Below are 19,955 nucleotides of genomic sequence, written 5' to 3' on the forward strand. Positions count from 1 at the left end.
GGGATTTATTCTGATGTGATGTGGTAAAGCTGAAGATTCAGTTCTCAAACAACAGGAGATTTGAACAAGGCTGAGCCGAGGATCGACGTCCAAGTTGACATGCTTTAATTCCATCGTTTTTCCCCCAGTTCTGCGAAAATAAAAAGTCAGGACCAAGTGCAATAACTTATTGTATTTTAATCACCCAATCCAAAACATACAGAAAAGAGCTTGGAGCCACAAAACACTTTTTGATAATCAAAGGTAACAGACCTACTTAAAAAAAAAAACGGAAACAAAGTAAAACATTTCATTCCGTTTTGCATGCACCACAAACAAACACGAGACCTTATATATAAAAGCACACCTGCTCTGCCGCTTGCCTGACGTCAGTAGTATTAAAGTGAGATCATTTTGGTGGCGCGGCGACAGGAGCGACGGCTTTTTGGTGAAACGTTTGCTGGAGAATTGTCGCTACCAATCAACAAGACATAGCATAAATAGAGGACAGCCATAGAAGGAAACTAGTGGACAACCTGAGCTACTGGACACTGGTCAGTGAGTTGTCCTCACACGCGGTCCTGTCCGTCCTGACACACAATCCTGCAGCCTCCGCAGGGCTCAACATTAATTAAAAAGCCTTCCTGGTTTGGCTGTGCGTTGCCACTGAGCCGGAGCCCTGCAACGAGTGGACGGTGAGCGGAGGAGAAGGCACAGTGCATTGTGTGTGTGTGGATTGGGGGGGGGTCTTTGAAAGCAGAGCCCTGACAGCTGAGGGGGAAGCATGTGTGAGGCATGTTTGTTTTGCATTTAGCCCCTGAGCACAGCTGTGTGCACTGTCCTTTTCCCAGAACACCGGAACACAGCAGACGCCCTCACGGCTCGCCCTCCATCCAACCCCTCATCCAGAGCAAAAGGGGGCCCCAGATTTTTTTTTTTTTAAAGGCAGATTCCCTTAGTTTTAAGGTTTTCGCTCAAAGGTCCGGACCATCCATATGCTTTGGATTTGGACCGAGAATCCGAACTGCTCTGGCAGGTTACAGGTTGCCCCCTGAAACTCGTACCTGCTTGCCAATGTGGTTCCGTTTAGAGAATTAGCAATGGTTGCTCTGCCTGAAGGTGCACCACACCGTATCAGGTTTGCTCGCGGAAACCGCGATGCCCTTTGTTCTGCTTTTAGTTTCAAGCCCTTCCGAAAAAATAGATCTCTCATGGATTAAGCTCCGCCTGATATTTCTGTCGCTGTAGTTGTGGTGGACTCACCAGGGTATTCAAGAAGAAACAGTAGACTCATGTAAGACTGTTGCCTTTTTTGTACTATTTGTGTGTGAACAGATTTTCAAATCCGCAAGCGTCGTACTCAACAGGAAGTTGTGCTTGAGTGTGAGGGTCTCTCACTTCAGGATTGTCTTGATGTGACTAAAAGGGTGGCTGATACTCTGCAGCACATACATATATAGGTAGTTCTTACATGGGTTTGGTGGCTTTAGCAAGTGTTTTAAATAATTCTCTTCATAACCAAAGTATATGAAGAATCCTCCAATTCTGAGGGCAGATCTGCTTCATGGTGTTTAATGCCAAACGTAGTAGAAGGGTTTTAATACGATGCTGCTTGTGCACAGATGGTGCGACATCGATGTAATGTGGTTCTTTTAAATGAAAGTATTTCTCCTTAAAAGACATTCCAAACATACTTTGATGAAGCCACTGAACTTCACACAACAGTGTCTCTGTCAAAATCGTCCTTTTTTTGAATGACTGACTGAAGTGAAACCGATATGCCTCAGTATAAGACGAGCCCTGTCTTTTGTCACGCCTGGTTCACCAGTCTCGGTGTATATGGCACAATTTGTCTCTCTTCCGACAGTCAATCTTAAATAATTCTCATGGTTAATAGTTCTGGACAGTTTGTGGGTTGTGGTTTTAACCCCTTAAATGCCAGTTAGATTACCCGACGTCAGTGCTTTTCATAAAAATACCCAACTAGCTGGTTTTAAAATGGCTGAAATATTGGTGATCGATGACTTGATCAATACTCAAGGTGATGGCTTAATACATCAGGGAATCAAACCGTAAAAACTGTAACATGTTTGTTGCTCTAGATCTGGAAATTCTTCAAAAGAAAGTGACTCAAACTTGGAAGTAATCTGCGTGGCATGGTTTGTGTTGCGGCGATCAAAACGTCGTCGTGGTGTCAATAATGGCTTCCATCCTTTTAGCGTTTTGGAAGCACGTCCTCCATTTTCTACCGAGACAGAAATGTGTTGAAAGAGCAAAAACACTGAACCCAGCACTGCTTCATGTTTCCTTGCTCAGCAGACACGGCCCAACGCAGAGTTTCAAAGATGAAACTTGTAGACGTCCTTTCTGTGTTGACACAAACTCCAGCGCTCCGCTCCGTTCAAAGGTGGCTGCTGCTGCTTCTCCTGTTATTTCTGGCAACTTTGAGTGACTACTAGGCACTTCGCTCGCTAATGCTCCCGAGGGTGGAAATGCAAGGGGGTGAAGTTGTGTCCTCTTTGAGTTGGTCTTGTTGAAGACAGAGCTGGGTCTGTTTGGACGGAGGCCGGCGCTCCCAGGCTCCCCAGCCCTCGGAGCAGCAGGCCCGCTGCGTCCCTCTGGTTCCTAAACATCGCTTCCTGGTCGTCAGCTGGCAGAGTCGGTGCCACAGGTGTCGCCCTCTCTGCACTTAAATACGCCGTATTTGTCTTTTAACACGTGAAGACATCCTCGGTTTTTTTGAGAGGGATTGAATCTTGTTTGCAGTTCAGCTTAAGCAACTCAAATTTTAAATAACAAAACGAAAAAATCCTCAACAAAAAGCAACACTCAAACCGTTTTCCTGTATTTGAACAATTAGAGAATTCATTTAAAATAATTTCAGTTCAGCGCTTCCTCTGGAAAAACTCAAATCTTCAGTTGCATATTTATGTCAGCTGTTTTCTGAGGGCGTTTCCTGTCAGAGTCCAGTGCCCCGTCACCACGCCGTGTTCATCTGTGGGGGATCCAACATTGTCCCTCCTCCAACATGTTCCAGCAGATCATGTGGCCCAGGAGATGGCAGCACTGTGCTCTTTGGCCTTCATGCGCAAAGCAGCTATACTGGAAGTCTTGCGGTCGGGGTCCATGTTGAGATCGTACGTATTGATGCCGGTGGCCATGCCGGGGGATCCCCCGAAAAGGCCACTCATGTGCGTGGGACCCACGTGACCCCCTGGGCTGGGCACACCCAGGAAGTCGGTCACCCCGCTGGCTGAATGCGGGTGAGGGGTCATGCACGGAGTCACGGTGTCGCAGGACACGACGCAGCCTGGCACTGGTGATGCCGCGCTGCTGCCGCCGATCCAGGACGGGTTCTGGATCTAAATGGCGTGAAGGAAGAGAATATCAGTGTTGGCTTTCCATTTCATTCTGAGCTGAGTCCCAACCTGTTGGACCCTCTGTCCAGTGACTCATTGAAGGCTCTAAACAAGATCAGCTTCGGGAATTGAAGTCTCACCTGTGCGTAGTTCTCTGGGCGCGTGAGGAGCGGAAGCTCGTACGCGGTGGTGAAGTGCGTTCGGACCTGCTGCATCTGGCCGAAACGCTCTCGCTTCCTCCATTTCGCTCTTCGGTTTTGGAACCAGACCTGCAGAGCACATTCAAGATGACGGTTAGCCATGTGTGCGTGAATGTCTCCGAGCTGACGAAACGCAATGAAGTGGAGCAGACGTATTTGAGGGTGTTACTGATATGTCGTGAAGGAAGCAAATTTTGTAAACAGCCTCCCCTTGTGCACTGTAAACACTCGTCTCCATCGCTGCTTATTTGCTCTGACAAGCGCAGGCACGGCTCCCCGGTCACTATAATCATCACTGACGTTCAAATACAAAACATTTGTTTGCAGAATGCCTGGGCACACAAGGAAAATAACCCGCAGTGTGGTTAGCCTTTTAGCTTTAGCCTGTAAGTCCTGTAACTGGCTGATGTAAACAGAGACACATGAGAACTCAGAAACCAAATGTTGCTGGCAATTTGAAGACAATGAATTCCTTCAAACTGCACAGAGTAGCCCACCAACATCAGGACAGTATACTGCGTGTTTCTTTCATAGGATAAAGTATGAGTTGTTTACTTATCTAAAGATACCAATTCGGAGTGAATCCTATCTATTAGTCAGATTTTTTTATCGAAACAATTCCACATTGACAGCCATTTTCACAAGAAACTGAATCGCTATTTTCGGGGGAACAGTAGTCGTGTTTCAGCTTCAGTTTCGTATCTATTTTTCGTCCCAATCGGTTCCCTCCAGTTTACTAATTTCCTTATTTGTTTAGTGTGTGCAGTTTTGTAGTACTCCAGTTTGGTCTTGGTCCTGAGACTGGTCCCAAGACCATTTTTTTCACGTCTCACCTCAAATGCATTTTTACTCTGCCTTGTCTCGGTCTCGGACTGGGCGACTCGGTTTTTATATTCAAGACCGGTCGAGACCGACAGAGAAAACTGTCATCATTGGTATTTGTATATCTACTGTCTTGCTCTTGTCTCGGTCTTGGACCTCCAAATGCTTCAGGCTCCTCTTGGTCTTGATTTCCAAAAACCTGGATCTACTCTTGGTCTCAACACTCTCCAGTTGGTTGGTGTGGTCTTAACTTCAAGATTGGGTGTTTGTTGCTCAAGCGAGTTCCAAGAGGTTACTCATTTGAATTCGATCATTAATGTAAATAAAATATAATTATATCAAGATGGTAAATGTACTTTTTCAACTGAAAAAAATAGCAGAGGAATAGGTTGAACTTTCTATTGAACATTATTATGATTATTATTATTATTATTATTGTTATTATTAATGGAAAGCAAAACAAAAAATGTTTTCCAGTGCCTTGTTCTGAATATATACTAGTAGTACTATCTGCAAGTATTGAAAACATTTTAACTGGCACGATGTGAGTAATACTTCTCGATCTGATTAGTTTTTAAAGTAATAAGTGGAAAAATTAAATTAACATGAAAATATCCATGACGTGTTTCAATGTTTAACAACAATCTGCATCCGAGTACAATCCAAACAGCAACAATAAAGAGCCTGGTGAAGCTGAGAAAACGGCGGAAGAGAGCGGCGCCCTTTGGCACCGGCACGTAAAAGCACACGAAACGAAAACTTCATGTCATAATTCAGCTTAAAAAATACACATTTTTTTTATCACGTTATCCACCATTTTGTTTTGCTTTTCGGGGGGTTTTGAGGGGAAGACAGGGAAAATGGTACTTAATAAGCACCAACTCCAGTCACAAGTGTTTCCGTCGCATTGTTGGTGCTTTGGGGGTGTCGGAAAACTGAAGCCAGGCTCAGCCTCGGATTTGGTTTTCACTTTGGTTTGAAAGCTGACGTGACTGACAGCAGAGGTGGGTTATCAATCCTCCGGGCGGCTCTCTCACTTCAAAGTCCTGTGAGCCGGCTACAGCTCTCCTGCTGGGGCCAGTTTGGCATTTCTCTGCTCTCGCTCTCTTTGGCTGAAACATAAATAAAGCCTCATTGAAAGTCCACCAGCTACTTAAGCTGTCAAGGTCTTTACCAATTACTGTCACAACGCCGAGAGTGCAACACGAAACTGTGTTCCTCTGTAATGGCCAACAGACTCGGCGCTGGAGAGTCCGCACAAGCGGTGGGTGACAATTCTGGCTCAGCTCCTCCATCACCACTGAACATGAACTTCAGTGGGAGGTGCGACTGAAGACAAAAGCATCCAGAAAGTTGGATTATATTCTTGGCCCTTCGTGCTTCTTTAATTTAGGAAGAGACAACATCTGAGAGCTGGAGCTCGAAGCTTCAGGAAATTAAAAAGGAAAGCGCAAACAAACCTTCTAATCCATCTCACTTTTCAATTTCCCATATTCCCTCCTTAAATTTGCTCTCTCCAACACTTTGCATGCAACTCCAGTAATTGCAACAGAGAGCTGGTGGTGGTGGACAGATATATTGTTGAATAAAATACCCCTCCGTGGCCACTCCTGGAGGTGGCACGAGCTCCACCGCTGACCAGCACTACAATTGAGCAGCTCTTCACCAGATGAAAGCAGCTTCACCTCCTCCTGTGCTCGTCTGAACTTTCCAGACCAATTTGTGCCAACTGTGCCTGAGTGAGTTTTTTTTTCTGGTACTCCGGTTTCCTCCCACAGACATGCTCACTAGGTTAAATGGACACTGTAAAATTGCTCCTAGGTGTATGTGTGTGAATGGGGTGTGTGCCCTGCGATGGACTGGCCACCGTTCCTGGGTGTATTCCTGCCTCTCGCCCAATGACCACTGGGATAAACTCCAGCACGCCCTGCAACCCTGGACAGTACTAAGTTGACTATTCATTCTATTCACAAACCTTTATTTCCATGGGTGATTCAAGGAGTATCTTTTTTTCTAGTGAGCTTTCTACTGTGGGCAATAAAACAGTGTCACAAAAACACAAACCCTACTGAGTCTTGTCAACATTACCGTCATCAGGTGTGGTCTGTACCACAGTACCTTCCATCTCAGCATTCCTGACGGTCTCTCTAGTTAAAGTTAGACTAGTAAAGACTAGTACGAAATTGTAAATGACTTGTGCCTCACTAGTGACGCCAACAACAATGCTTATGCTTGTGTTGCTTGTAATCTAACCCTAACAAATCAGTATTTCATGTGAAAACCCTTCACTTTTAAGGTTCCTAGTGTCTTTTTCTGTCACGCCAGACTTGTGTCTCTCATGCTAGACAGTCTCTGCACTCATTGAGGTATCCAGACTCAGTGATTCCATGTTTTTATGACCCCTGACACTTGACCTCTGACCCTCCTGTGTATCTGTAGTGGATGTGATCCTACTTCATCTCTTTGAAAGGCAAAATAAGCAAACAATTCCGAACCTTAAAGAGCCTTTTTATGTCAGCAGTAATAGAATGTGCAGGGCTCAGATGCACTGATACTCCTGTCAGGGGAGAACAGTCTTCACACGTATTCTGCCCTTCAGATGCCTGGTATATGTTGATGATCTGTCACTTGTCTGCTGAAGTACTGAGCCCAGTTTTCTGGCTTTCTTTTTACCTTTTTAACTTGAGTCTTTAAGAGGACTCTGGGGAGGGGACATAAGGCTTAAAGCTAAAGCCATCTGACGATAGTCTGAGATAGTTGCTCTTGAGTACATCTCTGTTTGTTTTTCATTGTAAGAGAACTTTTCGTGGCTTGCGTCCTACTTGGCTCCAAATATCAAACACGAACTTGCCTCAAGGCTCTCGGGAAGGGTTTCACACCTACCCTGGAGACCTCAGCGGGGACACATTCTTGTCTGAACAGGAAGTTAATGAAAGAAAAACACTGAGAATCCTGGGGATTTGGTGAGCACACACACACAGGCGCACATGTGCCGCACACCCGCGTCCGACGGGACACACGAACCCGACATGTGTCTCCGTACCGCGATCAGTCCGAGAAGAATCGCTCTATGTAAATCAGGCCGGAAGATGACCGTCGGGGTCTCTGAGGGAGGTCTGCACGCTCCAGGTTTGACGGATAATCCGCAAAAAAAAAAAAAAACAACAACTCAGGAAACCAAACAAAAAAGACCACTGTTGTTGATTCCACAGCAGGCTCATTGTGAGCTGATGAAAGTCTGAATCTGAACATATGAGGCCCAGGCAGCTCAGACCTCAGCCCTGTGGGCCCCCTGGCCTCACTTACTCCCCCGCTCCCCTCCTCCTCTTCCCCCAACGTGACCAGATAAATCTCTTATGTTGTTCTGTGAGTGACGTTATCTCTGCAGAGCTGCAGATGTTGGAGCTTGCGTTGCTCCTGCCACTGCTGGTGTGTACTTGCTGCCACTTCTTGCTTGCAGTATATAGCCTCATTCTGTAGGTATAAAAATCATTTACCTGCACCCGCGCCTCGGTCAGGTCGGTCCTCAGTGCCAGCTGCTCTCGGGCGTAAACATCTGGGTAGTGCGTCTTCTGGAAGACCTTCTCCAGCTCCTCCAACTGATAGCTTGTGAAGGTAGTGCGGTTGCGTCTCTTCTTTCCCTTGTTGCTGTCGGCGCCGTCCGACTTGTCGAGAGAGTTGGCCAGATCGGTGCCCAGCGGTCGCTCGGAAGTCGCCTTGACAACCTGGTCTTTCACACTCAGGTAGGTGGGGTCCATCCCGCCGTGGTCTGAGATGGAGGTCAAGTTGGAGTCTGTCAATTCTGAATTGTCTTTATCTGAAAATGAAGGGAAAGTTTGTCGCGTCAGTGAAGCTGAATGGCAAATGTACCTTAAGTTTAGACATGTGTTGTGTTCCCCAAGACGCCCATGTACCCCATTTGACTTGAGCTGGGCTACGTGTCTTGTTTCATAACTTTCTGTCTTCAATCTGAGTCGTGATGAAAAACAAACCAAAGACCCAGACGAAAGGTTAAAAAAAAATGAAATGCAATTACAAGCAATATGTTTGGATATGAGGGGACGTCATGGGCTGCTCGTATACTGTTCCTCAGAACCTTTATTTCCTCTCATGTAACATCTCACCAGCCACGTCTGTTCACACTCCAAATAACTACAATTTGTCACAATTCTCACACGGACTCGACGTTTATGTGACACTGAGCAAATGTGAGATATCCAGTAACATCACAGGGATGAACATCTCCCAACATGGACTCAGGACACGGCGGCCGGTCGCTGACTCAGCACTGGTTATTTTGCTGAAGCACCAACACCTCCAGGGGCTAACCTGACAAGAGCCATGAGCATAGATGCATAAAAATATCTGAACCAACTGAGATCAGCGAGAGAATCATGTTACCTGGTCAGAAAATAACCCACCGATTCATACTGAAAAAAAGCTTTATATCGACCCTGGAGGGGAAGTAAACTGTGGAAAAATCATCAGTGAATTTTGGCTCTGGAAATTGTGTATGTTACGAGGACAAAGTGTATTTTCTTCCAAACGTCTTAGATCTTGGTTACAGAGTCACTTTTGTGCTTTAATTACATCCGCCCTCATGAGACAACCGTTGGACGACAGCAGGAAAAACAGCTCGAAGCCACACGCTTGCTGGGTCCTTTCATGAAACGAAAACAGACTGAAACACTTCGCTCGATATTAAAATGATGTCTGATAGTGGTATGAACTCTTATTTTTTAATCTGCATCCCAACAACAAGCTATAATTCAAGCTTTGAAAACCGGCATATCAAAAGGAAGGCCTGTGGGCCACATCTGGGTCATGACATTGTTTCATGTGGCCTGCGACGTAGCTTGATCGTGTCTATTATGAATTCCCATCATACAAGCCCCATAATGCACTACCACAGCTCTTAGTTATAATAATTCTGGTGGAATGGATCTTTTACAATGAAAAAAACTCCAGTTTGTTTAGTCTTATTTTTAGTCAAAATATCTCATCCCACTTGATTTAAGATAATTCACATTATAAATGATGTCCAAAATGTTATTTCAGAAAGATCGAGAGACTTTTAAGACGATACAATCTTAAATATTTTGTTTTTCCACTTGTTCTAATGGCAGACTTTTTTTTTTTCGCTTATTTCATGATAAAAGGAAAACAACATATTTAAAGGAAGTCCCAGCATCTTTCATTTATAAAGTGAGTGTATCTCAACTCAAGTGGGATGAGATATTTTGACTAAAAATAAGGCTAAACAAACCTAGTTTTTGCAGTGAAAATGATATTTGCGGCATCATGTTGGCAATACAGGTTAGCTTTTATTTTAGTCTGTTATTTTCAGCACACTTTTAGCTCACACTTTGCTACGCTACGAACCCAACGCTGGGATCAACTATGGAGTGGAGCTGATGTTGCACTGCCAGGCTAAGAAGCTTCAATTTGAGGGCAAAGGTGGATCCTAACGTAGTTCCTTCAGATGCCATAGTCAGGATTTACTTGTTTATTTTCATAAGGCAAAAACCTGAATAATGTTGAGCCCAGATAAGTGATGTTTATGAACGCCCGAAGCCCAGACGTGCAGTTTTTTCGATGATGGATCATCTGCAGAGAAGCCTGTCACTCGGCGGTTGTCATATTAAAAGATGACATACTTTGTGGTTCACTTCATCTTCAAGAGTCTGTTCAGAAGATAATAATTCTCATCTGAAGCCAGCGACAGCAGCATCCACCCATGGGGACTCATTTTGGGGCCACAATAACTTCAAAGTGTTGTTTAAGTGGCAGTGAAGCACCAGCGGAGCGTCCAGACTCTTCACTGACTCGGGTCAGTTCACTGTGTAAAAATGAAACACTGTAAATCAGGAGATTATTGGGGGAGAAAACATCCCAAACTGTGAGAAACGTAAATAAAGGGAGTTTGCTCCACTGAGGCCGTTCGTTTCCTGGCAATTCGGAAGACTGGTTTTCCTGTTTTACCGAATCAGAACGTTCAACTGTTTTGGAAATTTGAGGAACTTAGTGGAACTATTAGCCACTGAAAGGATGTGAAACTATATTCAGAATTATTTGAATGAAAGAATTACATTCTTTAGTTATCGCCTTAATGTGTTATCTGTGTCATGTATGTTTTGTCAATTTAGTGAATTTATTCCATGATAAATTTAAAGCCGCATTAACTCGCACCTTTCTTATTATCCTCAATTGACAGCTAGTATTTTGTTATTATTTTGTTAAAATAAGTGAAAATATGTTTCTGTATATTTTTCTGCATTTCAAACATACTTTAAAGGATATTTTAGAAGACATTTGCGTATTCCATAATATTACACTTTTTTTCTTGTCAATAATTTATTTAAATTTAGTTTATTTTTTGAGCAAATGAGTGCATTCTGAATTTGTTTTATGACAAAGGTACACTTTTTAATGAGCTCCTTCTTTACCCACTGTCCTTTTTTTTGCGTATCACGTAACTTTTTTGGCGATTTAATAACAGACTGTTTGGTCTCCCCCGACAACAGCGTGGGTTTTTCATGTGGCCAGCGAGGAAAAGTAATTGCCCTCCTCAACATGAAAACCTGGCTTTTCTCCATCCATCGACTTCTGCTGCTTATTGAGGGCAGGATTTTCGGGAAGCCAAGTCAGCATGTGGCCCTCCAACATCCTGAAGTCGCAGCATCCAACCCGGCAGATAACTGAGTTAACCAGCTTGTTTTCCTTTCAAAAAGCTTTTGTTCCTAATTGTTTTGTTTTCATGAGACGCTAACATTATTCTTTGAGAGCAATTCTGAAGAATTATCTTTCCTCCCGCTGCATGAGTTTCTTGGTCGCGCACGTGATGAGTAGACTTTTGAAATCCAACTCTGCTGACTGAAGGGAGATGATCGATCTCTGCAGGCAGAAGGTTTCACAGCCAGCGTACGAAGACAAAGAACCTGATAAATCACTGCTCCAGTGTTTTCTTCTCTCTCACTGTCTTCACTTCCAAATGTGTCTTGGACCGAACAAAAATCCTAGTTTTGCTTTAGTTGATGGTTTGTGTGTCAACAACTATAAAAACAAAGGGATTCATGAACTAGTTAGTTCTTTCTTCAGTCAAAATATCTCAACCCACTTGGTGTAAAAGTACAGTGAAATGAGTGAAAAAAAACTGCCAATAGAACAAGTGAAAAAACAACTTGTTATAGATTGTCTTAAAAGACGTCCCTCTATCCAGTCTTCCATCATTTTCACATACAAGTGATTTTAAAGTAAAGTGTGATGAGATATTTGGACTATTAACAAACTTGGTTAGATGTTAGACTCTCAACAAACCACATGCATAACATCAATCTTGATTTTTAAACTTGTTTTAAACTCTAAAACTGTGAAATTCTCACCTGATTTCAGACTCCACTCTTTTGCGACTCCTTACTTTGTCAGTTACATAACTTGTAACAAAATATATGCCAAAACATCTGTTTAACAGAGATTTGTAGGATGTTTTGGAATATATCGTCCTTGGCTACATATTACAATAACTGAAATAAAATGAATAAAAAAAAAACCTATTCTGAGAAGAAGATATTTTTTTAACCTGGGGATGCCACTGTACATCCAGGTTTCATTTTATTGACTGAGAAAAATACACATCCATTGAATGTTGGGAAATTTAGATCCAAATCTGAGGCCCTTTATATCACAGCTACTTTATAACATGTTTTTTCTATAGATTACTTTTCAATAATTACATTTATTGGTTGAAAACGCTCCGTTATTTCTCCTCAATATGTTCAGCACAGTGAATGTAGAGCGTCTTTTCTTTTCTTCTCTAGAGCTTCTCTGTTGTTTTTATTTTTAATGGTTGTGTGAGCTGGTTTGCCAAAAATAATGCTGAAGTCATGAATGCAGCGTCCATTCCCTGGGGAAACACACAAGTCACTCTGCAGTCAGTTAAGTTCAAATCTGCGCCGCTGAAATCGACATGTGCTGGATGGAAAACTAAGCTCTGGCTGATCAGCTCCGTCATGTTTCCCAAACTAATCTCCAAACCTTGCACTTCTGGACTCCAGCGGCAGTTTCGCACTCAGACCTGCCAGAGCAGCCCAATGTAAATTGCTCCGCCAAACTTATAGCTAAATGGTAAACCGATCCCGAGGCCTGTCACCTCCACTCAAGTCAGCGACTCGCTCCAGCGTGTCTCCTCGGTCTGCACTCGCGACTGGTTTTTATTAACGCTCAAATCTCCCACTTCAGATGGACATTTAAATGAAGTTTTGTTCTGACAGCACAAAGGAAAATGGAGGTGATGAGGGAAGATTTATTTGTCAATTAATTTTTGGAAGTAGAGCGATCATGAGAGCATTGGGAGCGACTGCAGCTGAACCTGCATCACTGCTCATTTGTTCTGGGATAACAGGCTGCTTTGGCAGTGAAAAGCACTCCAGACACTTGACTGTTGTTTCTTATGATGGAAGTGCGACACACTTGGCGAGGTCAGTGACAAATGTACATTTTTTTAATGTACGCCAAGCTTTCCATTTTAGTGTCAATAAATTCATCTGTCGCCTAAAGAGAAGAATAAAAAAAAATGCATATAAAAATAAAATAAATTTATTTAATAAAAGGATGTCAGATAAATTGGCAAATGAAAACTTTACTGCGGCCAAAGCATCCGATATTATTAAATCCTGCTGTTAAATAATTAAAATAAATCTGCTTATCTATGTGTTATATAAGTTACAGCTCTTTAAACTCTAATATTAGACATTATAGTTGAGTTTATAAAGTCATTTTCAGATCATTTTGCTGAACAGTATTTAGTCAAGGTGTGTGTGAGTTAAAGCAGTCTCAGTGTTCGTAGACCAGTGGTTGTGGTGACCTGTCGTGGGGGTCCCCACCTGCGGTGCATTCAGATTTGTATGGATATCTGTGAGATGTTGTTCAGTGGAGGCAAAATGTTAAACTGTGACTAGACAGTTGAGTCCTACATGAAGTCCTCATCGTGAAGTGAGTTCACCTCTCACACAGTGCTTTATCTCGTGATTCTGAAAACAACCTTTAAATAAAGTGTGTGTTGGACGTGTCTGTGTGTGACGGAGATGCAGTTAAAAGTTGCACAGAGCAGTGGTGACTTTACACTGCTGCGAATGGATTTTCTCTGGTTCCAGAGGAGCTGGTTTTTGCTCTTTCTCCTCCTCCTCCTCCTCCGTATGGAAGACAGGAAGGCCGAGCTAAAGGTCAGCAGCCTCAGACACGGAGAGGAGACACCAAAACATCAAACGTGGAAGAGAGCCGTCTCTGGGGAGTCACAACCACCAAGAGGTGGCTGCTCCAGGATGAGTGTCTGCTGGAGTCTCCAGAGGACACTTTGCCATTTTATTGTCCGACAGAGAGTCCACCACTGATGGGCTACCTTTGGTGTCATGTTACAATCCTGGGTCACTATTCTAAAGTTGAGTTTTTAACTATGTCATTAAATAAATTTGACTCTGATCTTTAAAAGCAAGTGAAAACAAAACAATATGGATTGGAACTACTAGAGAAAAATACACTTAACTTAATGTTTATTGTTATTATTCTTCATTTTTGTGATTTTATGTATTTATTTTATTTTATTTTTTATTTTATTTTATTATTTTATTTTTTATTGTTTTTTTTGGCAGAACACAAAACAGCAAAACATGATATCAAGGCCATGAGGTGAATTCTGCCAAATAACAGAGTAGAAAGAAAAAGAAAAAAAAAAAACGTAACAAAAACAAACCACCAACCCTCCCTCCCACCCACTTATGGTACATTCAAAATTATGAGCATTGATACAACCAAGGCGCATGGTGTTTAAGCAGAAAAAAGTAATATTAATGATCATGCAAATATACAGTACAGTAGAAAATAAATTAATAAATAAATGACAAATAATTAATAAACATGAAAAGACTGAACTTTGTTTTACATATATATTGGACTAAAAAGTAAGTGCAACAGCTGCAGTATTTTGTCGAAGTCAGGTCGTGGTTGCAGTTGAAGTTATGTACTGTATATCAGAATTATGATTAATATTGTTGTTATTGTTGCTGTGGTAGTAGTTGCTGTGTAAGTAGTGGTTGGATAAGGAGTTAAAGAGTGGGAAAACAATTGGTTGTAATAGTAGCTCTTTGTGGTAGTAATAATAGAAGCAGATGTGATGGTAGTCATGGCAGTCGAAGTAGTATGAGTAGTTGTAATAGTGATATTGGTCGGTAACTATTTTAATAGTACATTTCAGTAGTAAAAATGACAGCTTTAGAAGCTAAAGAAGTGACAGTATTTTAAGGTGTAGGGTTTTATTTTGTATATTTCAAGTGCGTAGTATAGATGCAGTAATACTGAAAGGTGTTAGCTGAAATAGCGGAAGAAGCTTTTGTTGTCCTTGGAGCAATATTTGTAGTGAAACTAGAGATACTGCAGAAGATGCAGTAAAAGCAGAATATCAATAAGAAGAAGTAGAAGTTGGGGTAGAAAAGTACTGTCTGATGAATGGGGGTGAAAAGGTGGTATGATAGTGTGATGACATTCACAGTTGAAAGTAAAGTAGTAGGAGTCGAATGCTAACAAATATCAGTACTAAGTCTGGAAGTGAATGTAGCAGAGGTAATGCTCAGAGGAGCTAAGAAAGTAAAGTAAACACATTTTTAATAATACAATTTGTCCTTTGTATAATCATGTGGTGAAACTGTAGTTTCCTGTGGCCACGGTAGTGAAGTGGTATATGAGAAGTTGCTGTGGAACGGTCCACTCTTGCTATCAAAGACACTTGGAGAACATTATGTTTGTGTCCTCTCACTCTCCTGTACGCAGATGACACGCCGTGTTGTCCTTGAGCACGCTGGCCCCTGTTGTCGACAGCTGACCCAAGGTCAGTCATCACTTCACCTCTACATGAAGATTCAGCCGCAAACGCCACATCCGCGCCAGCCCTCATGTAAAAACACAGTTTGGATAAAGTCCCCGAGCCAGGAAACACAAAGATACACTGGAATCGTCCAATAAAAACATCAGGAATCATTTATATTTATTCTGCTGCTTCCAATTTATGTCAGCGCAGACGCTGACTCCGATTGTAACTGACCCAAATTTTTAATGGGATCTACTTAATGGGGAGGTTTTTCTTTTTCCTTGTTCACTCAGACTCCGAAGGGGAAAGTAAATAAACTGACATGTGAGACCTTCATTATTTTTGCATAGTGAGCCGGCAAAACCTGGTCAGAGCTACTGATAATTAGAATTAGAACCTCAAACAACTGCTACAAAATACTGCTTCTAATAATTAAATTCTAACAATAACAATTATCAGAATATGATTTCCTCTAAAACCTTCCCTTTTTAAGTTTTGTTAAGGTTTTAGTTGCATGTATTACAACTGGAAAAGTCTCAAATGTTTTTTTTGCATTTTTGTAGTTGGCAATTTTTTTTTTTTTCATAAAATAAAATATTTATGGAAACATATTGACATTAACGGTACATTGCACATGTGACGTCCCTCATCCGATCGTTTTGTATAAAGCAGTCAATAATTCAGATGGCAAACGAGCCTGTTATGAATTGGTTTCGGAGCGTTTTTACTGCCTTCCCGCCAACAGTCGCGCACCTGAGCGCCCCGCGTGTCTGTTTCAGTTTTTCCAATCCGGTCCCTGAAACGGCGCGTCCACTAATGGAGGGTCAAAGTTTTATTCCCCCTCGTTACAACGACGTAATTGGGGGCAGCGTGGGAGCAGTGACGTGAAAACTCCTCAGTCCACGTCACGATCTGTGAAAACCTGTTAATTCAATTGTCTGAATCAACTTCAATATCGAGGATTAAATGATGCAGATTATCACTTTCAATCGGCGCTGATGTTGTGGAGGAGACACGCGACAAGGCAACGCACGGCCTCGCGCCTCCTTTCGCTTCCATTGGTGACTTGAGTTTGTGACTTTTGTTTTACGTTACCCACAATAAAACTCTTTAAAACCTTCATTTTAATTCAAATAAAACTTTCTTCAATGAAGATTTTTCTCTTTTTTTTATTATTTCTGTAAAAACTATTTTGTATAAAAGCTATTTTACTATATATTAAATGTACTCGCTCTGCGACGTCTAATTTATTTCGACCTATTAACTTTAAATCATACAGTTAAGTATGTAATATTAAATATTATTTAAGAACCATGGTTTCGCAGATACATATTTTTACGCTTGATTTCCGAACATTAACAACAATAAAAATGTAAACACAGACATCCTTATTTGAATGTCTATATAATAATAATAATTCATCATTATTATAATGGTGTAATATTTATTTTTATTATTACTTTTTTGCTGCGTCTAAATTTCAGTGTCATGTTTGGACATTTTTCGCTATTTATAGCATCATTTTTAAATGGTGTATCGGATGTTTAAAAAATGAAAATAAAAGGAAACTATGACTTCAAAAATATATCGAGTTTAAGACTATAAACTATAAGACAACAAACGCACGGACGGGTTCGACACTAAATTCAAGTCATAGGTTTTAGACGAATCCGCGTCACGGGCCCGTGATGTAAACGCGTCATTTTGGATCAGTTTTTTTTCTAGGTGTCATCGTCTTTTAATGTGAACCATCTCCATTAGATAGAGAAGTGTCACGGTGCTTTTGTTTTATATATTTCAGGTCTGGTAATGTAGATTAGTTTTAGGTTGAAGACGAGCGCATTTATCCGTTTGTTTCTGACGCGCACCTGAATCATAACTGTCATACAAGTGACTTTTCTGTCACTTCAAAATCAATCACAACATCGAAAATATATCTGTAATAACACGTATGCCAAAATTTCAATATTTCTATCACTGTAGTTTAGACGGTTCACTGATCATCACTACCCTTTTTTTATCAATTACTGAAAATATTTTACAAAAACACTGCATTAATCGCGTTTATCGCATCGTTTATAGAACCATAAACCTTCTGAAACAACGTTTAAACAAACATCCATTCGACAAACCCACTTTCTCAGCAGTGATTTTAAAATACGTCAACATTAGAATAAATTGTAGAGTATTTTACACATTCTGGTGCAATGTTAGCACCTGCTGCAGTGGAAAACAAAACCATAGTTGTATATATAATAATAGTCCGGGATCACGTGTCGACCATCAGGTCTTTAGAATGGCGAAAGTCTAACGTGAAAGTCTTAGTATGCAACTCACCGAAGCAGGAGATGAGCGCGGCGGAGGCCTCCTGCTGCGCGCCCTCTTCTTCTGGAGGGGTTTTGCACGGAGACCTGAAGAGGTGGTACTTGCTGAAAGCCCCTTGTGCAACTGCGCCGGCATCCAATGGCTGGCGCTCCTGCTGGAAAGGGCTCCTGGGCTTCTCCGGGTGACCCTGACCTTTGCTGGAGAGGAAGGAGCCGGGCGAGTATTTGGTGTCGGGGCCGCTGCTGAAGGTCCTGAAGTGGTCCAGCGGGTGCTCCCTGCCTGGCGCTGCCGTGGAGCTGTAGTACGAATCCATGGATGTCATGTCGCTGTATGCAGAGCAGCCCTGGCTGTTCATGCCTCCAAAAAAAAAAAAAAAAAAGAAAACAACTTGAAGGTCCGAACCTCCTCTCCCTCTCTCTCTCTCTCTCTCTCTCTCTCCCTCTGTCTCACTCGCCCTCTCTTCTTCCTCCTCCACCTCCTCCTCTTCCTCTCAGTCCCGGATGGCTCTGGTTACATTCGGAACTCTGCTCCGGTTCTGAACATCTGATCCGAACCCTGCCTTTTTAGCAGAGAAAACTGAACGGGGGCGGAGGGTGTGAAGGGGGGAGGGAGGTGAGGGGGGGTCTTGCCTCATGACAATAATGTCATTAGTTCACGTGCAGATTTATAAAGCTGTGGAGCGGACAGGCGGGATTTCACGCTTCATCGGTCACGCTCATCATCCACGCGCACACTCGCACCATTGTCCCCCACGGGCCGAGGACCCCCGAGCGAAACCGCCGCTTCCGAACAGCGGGGAGCGTCTCCGCTCATCACTGCGGATTCAGGACCTTATTTATGGCCTCGCATCCAGACTGACTTTTCCTGATCCAGAGGAGATCATCACAGAACGAGACACTTTTTTTATTTATTTATTTAACTTTCTACTTTGTGTCATATCGTTCTGAAACATTTCGGATTCACGTTCATTGAAACGCCATAGAGAAACGTTGGAAGAAACGCCAACATATATATATGGGGTGAACCGGGAGGAAAGGTCTGTCAGATTATAGCTGTAAAGATCAAAGTTGTATCTTCCTGGTTTTTCACTCAGACTCAGCCTCACACGCTCAGATTCACCCACAGATGGCTCCGCAAAGTGTGTCCCCGGGGCCACATGAGGCCCTTTACCTGTATCGATGTGGCCCTCATAATATCAGAGCATGTGTTATTATATGAATTCAAATGATGACGATGATGAACTACAGCAATAAGTTGAGGTCTTTGTGTCACGGATTACTTTTAAAATCAAATTCTTATAAAGAGAAATCCTCATTTTAGCAGTATCTCAAGATAAATAACTGAAAAACAATGTTTGAATGTGCCTCTGTATCTTGTTTTACTTACAGTTCTCACAATCATGACATCACTTAACAAGAACGATACATTGTAATAATAATAATAATGAAAAATGTTTTAAGACGATGTTAAGGAGTAATTACAGTCTCCTCTTTCAAATGATATTTTTATTAAATTCATTATATGAAACATTCAATGTTACAAAATTCAATTTAAGATAAGTCCTGCTATTTGGCTTCACAGCCATCGCACACCAGTCTCAGAAAGGATTTTGCTTTTGTCGCCTGTAAGAATAAAATAGTAATATTTGTTTAAAAATGTTTGTCATTTGGTTTATTGGTCTTGTAATAATAATAATAATAATGATTTATATATTACTGACATTTTTTGTTGCATTTTCTGCCATATTGGTGTGAGGCAAGGGACACTCTGGACAGTTTTAAATTTGAAATCAATTGAACTCTTAACTATGGGAGGGAATCAGAGAGAAAACGGAAGCCCCTGTGCACCGGTGTTGTGGGGGCAATAAGCACTCAGGTTGTACCAAGATATAACCTTGAAAAACAACCTAAAAGCTCTGTGCGCCACACAGTTAGACGTCTGCCGTCACTGTGCTTTCTGTTGTTATGTTTACAATGTATTTAGACGGTGAAGAAGCAGAAGGAAGTGATGGTTTGTCTGTGTGTGTTGAAAATAACTTGAAAGTTATGGACAGATTTGGATGAAACTTTCAGAAAATATATGAGATGGGACAAAGGAACTAATGATTCAATTTTGGGAGTGATCCAGATCACCGTCTGGATCAGTCTGTTCAATGATTCTTCAACAGTGGGTGACAGGACCGTTTTCAGCCTTTGCGGCAGATTTTTTAGTAGTATATACAGGAAATATATATATATATATATATCTGACACAAAGGCTGAAATATCTAAATATAGTTGTTTTTTTTACGTCACTGGCAGAAAGTGTGGAATGAAGAAAGTGGGTTTGACAGCTCTTCATTCAGATGAAGTCAGTGTACGTCCTGGGTTGGACCAGATTTGTGTCCACCTCATTGACATTTGGAGATATGAG

At 42.0% G+C, this 19,955-nt stretch overlaps 1 protein-coding gene across 1 annotated transcript; it reads right to left on the minus strand.

Moving 5' to 3' along the window:
- Positions 1-236: 236 nt before the first annotated feature.
- On the minus strand, positions 237-17,898 carry alx4a (ALX homeobox 4a). Its single transcript, XM_053865899.1, has 4 exons — positions 17,556-17,898; positions 7,858-8,177; positions 3,479-3,607; positions 237-3,341 (listed from the first exon to the last, which is right to left on the minus strand). The coding sequence occupies exons 1-4, from the start codon at positions 17,896-17,898 to the stop codon at positions 3,021-3,023; spliced, it is 1,113 nt and encodes a 370-aa protein (XP_053721874.1). The 3' UTR covers positions 237-3,020.
- Between the last annotated feature and the right edge of the window lie 2,057 nt (positions 17,899-19,955).

The sequence above is a fragment of the Synchiropus splendidus genome, chromosome 5 (assembly GCF_027744825.2).
Source record: "Synchiropus splendidus isolate RoL2022-P1 chromosome 5, RoL_Sspl_1.0, whole genome shotgun sequence".
In the NCBI taxonomy this organism is placed as follows: domain Eukaryota; kingdom Metazoa; phylum Chordata; class Actinopteri; order Syngnathiformes; family Callionymidae; genus Synchiropus; species Synchiropus splendidus.